Here is a 1775-nt window from a genome sequence, read left to right as displayed (position 1 = left end):
AGAGGCCCAAGCCAGGCCAGGCCCACTGTGGCACTGCTCTCCCCCGCTACAAGAGCTGAATCCCCCCACCAACTGATGGCGAGGTTTCCTTTGCATCGGCAAGCGATGTCTCACATCCTCTCCGACCATAATGGGCTAAAAAACACAGTTCCCCTGTGGATTCAAGCCCGTTTCCTTCTATTCTTTAACAGGAAGCTCTGTGAGAGTCAGCCCAGGCAGGCAAATCGCTCCTCACCCTCTTGTCCCTCCCGGGATGGACAGAGCCTCAGCTGGGCTGCACAGCCACAGGCCACCGAGAAGATGCTGGCTCCGTCCGTCCATTCGTTCCTCTGGCTGTTCGGCTGTGTGCTGTTCCGAGGTGAGGCGCTCCTCAGGGGATGCATGGGTGGATTCGGGGTGCCCGGCTTCATGGGGGGCACCAAAGGGAAGCAGCGAGAGGTTTGAATGTGTAGTAGCTGCCATGGGAAAACTCAGCCTTTAGATTGAGGGGTGGCAGGGGTCAGGTTGATGGGAAAAGGGTGGCTGTAGCAGGTTTACAGGAGTTTTTTGGTGGCACTGGGATGAAATAACTTGTGCCCTGGATAACGAAAGGAGTGTTTCTGCTGACTTTTGTGATGCTGAGGCATTTTGTAGTAAGTGACTTTACCCTTATTTAACAAAAGTTAGAACATTTAAATGTACAAGATCTTGTTTTCTTCAAAAATCTCTTTTTCTTTTACCCATTTTAACTTTTCCTCTCATCAATATAAATACAGACCATGAGCAGGACTCACACAGAACATCCTTATTGTAATAATCCTGCTTCTTTGTGATAACTGTGCTTTAAATTCTCTTTCCCACGTGAGTTGTGGTGTGGGATGACGAAACCGGCTTCCTGCTCTGAAGGATGACAGGTTGTTTTTTCCTGCATCATCAGGCACCTCTTGCTTTGTTGACAGCTGTAGTAGCTGGGAGCTGAAACACATTCAAAGGAATAGAGGCTGCAACAGCATCATTGATCCTAATAGACAAGCACTTAACAAATAATATGTCTGCAATCCAAAGTTTTTATCATTAAACCATACAAGTTGGCTATGGATTACAGCTGCTGGCTGGTAATAATGGGAGTTTTAAAAGGCAGAGAATGTAGAAACCAATCCAGTTGGTTTCAGTCAGTAGCTGTGTAATTCTGAGGAGTAACTGCACATGGATTGGAAAATTCCTTCCTTCATCAGAGGGCAATACTGCTGGATTCAGCAGAGGAGTGAACTGTGCCTGGTATCAGCCAAAGGGCTTTGAGGCCCCTTGGCCATATTGTGACACTCCTTAATGCCTACCCTGGATGCTATTTGGGATGGTTGAATGCTAACTGGGATGGTTGGTGTGGGGCAGGGATGCCCAGAGGTGGTCAGGCACCTTCTCTGCATCAGGCTGAGATCCAGCGCCCTGCCCAGTGCAGGACCCTGCAGCACCAGGTGGAAGGGATGCCACCCTCCATCCTGAGGGCACCACTTTGTCCTCTGCATTCTGCTTAAACTCCTGGGCCAGAGGCTGTTCTCACCAGGTGTGTGCTTGGCAGCCAGTGCTGGACCCCAGCAGCATCCTACAGATGATAACAACACAGTCCTGGTGCTCACTGAGCATCCATTGATGCTGCAGTTGCACCTCTCTGGCTTCAATCACAACTATCCTTCCCCCCATCACATGTGCTGTCTCACTTGGGTTTTTGCATTGATCCAACAGTTCTGCAATGGCTTTTTTAATTGTATTTGTAGCTTTATACCAAAGGGACTACG

General features: G+C 49.1%; 1 protein-coding gene across 1 annotated transcript in view; it reads left to right on the top strand.

The window, feature by feature from the left end:
* Positions 1 to 300: 300 nt before the first annotated feature.
* Positions 301 to 1775, top strand: part of ECSCR (endothelial cell surface expressed chemotaxis and apoptosis regulator) — a gene marked incomplete at its 3' end in the record, with an annotated part of 16234 nt that continues 14759 nt past the window's right edge. Inside the window, exon 1 of the mRNA XM_010018677.1 lies at positions 301 to 358. Within this exon, the coding sequence (XP_010016979.1) occupies positions 301 to 358 (58 nt within the window). The remainder of the gene's footprint in view (positions 359 to 1775) is intronic.

Source organism: Nestor notabilis, unplaced genomic scaffold (genome assembly GCF_000696875.1).
Source record: "Nestor notabilis isolate BGI_N333 unplaced genomic scaffold, ASM69687v1 scaffold19477, whole genome shotgun sequence".
NCBI lineage: Eukaryota > Metazoa > Chordata > Aves > Psittaciformes > Psittacidae > Nestor > Nestor notabilis.
The sequence above is the reverse complement of the archived record's forward strand: the minus strand, read 5'-3'. Positions and strand labels throughout refer to the sequence as shown.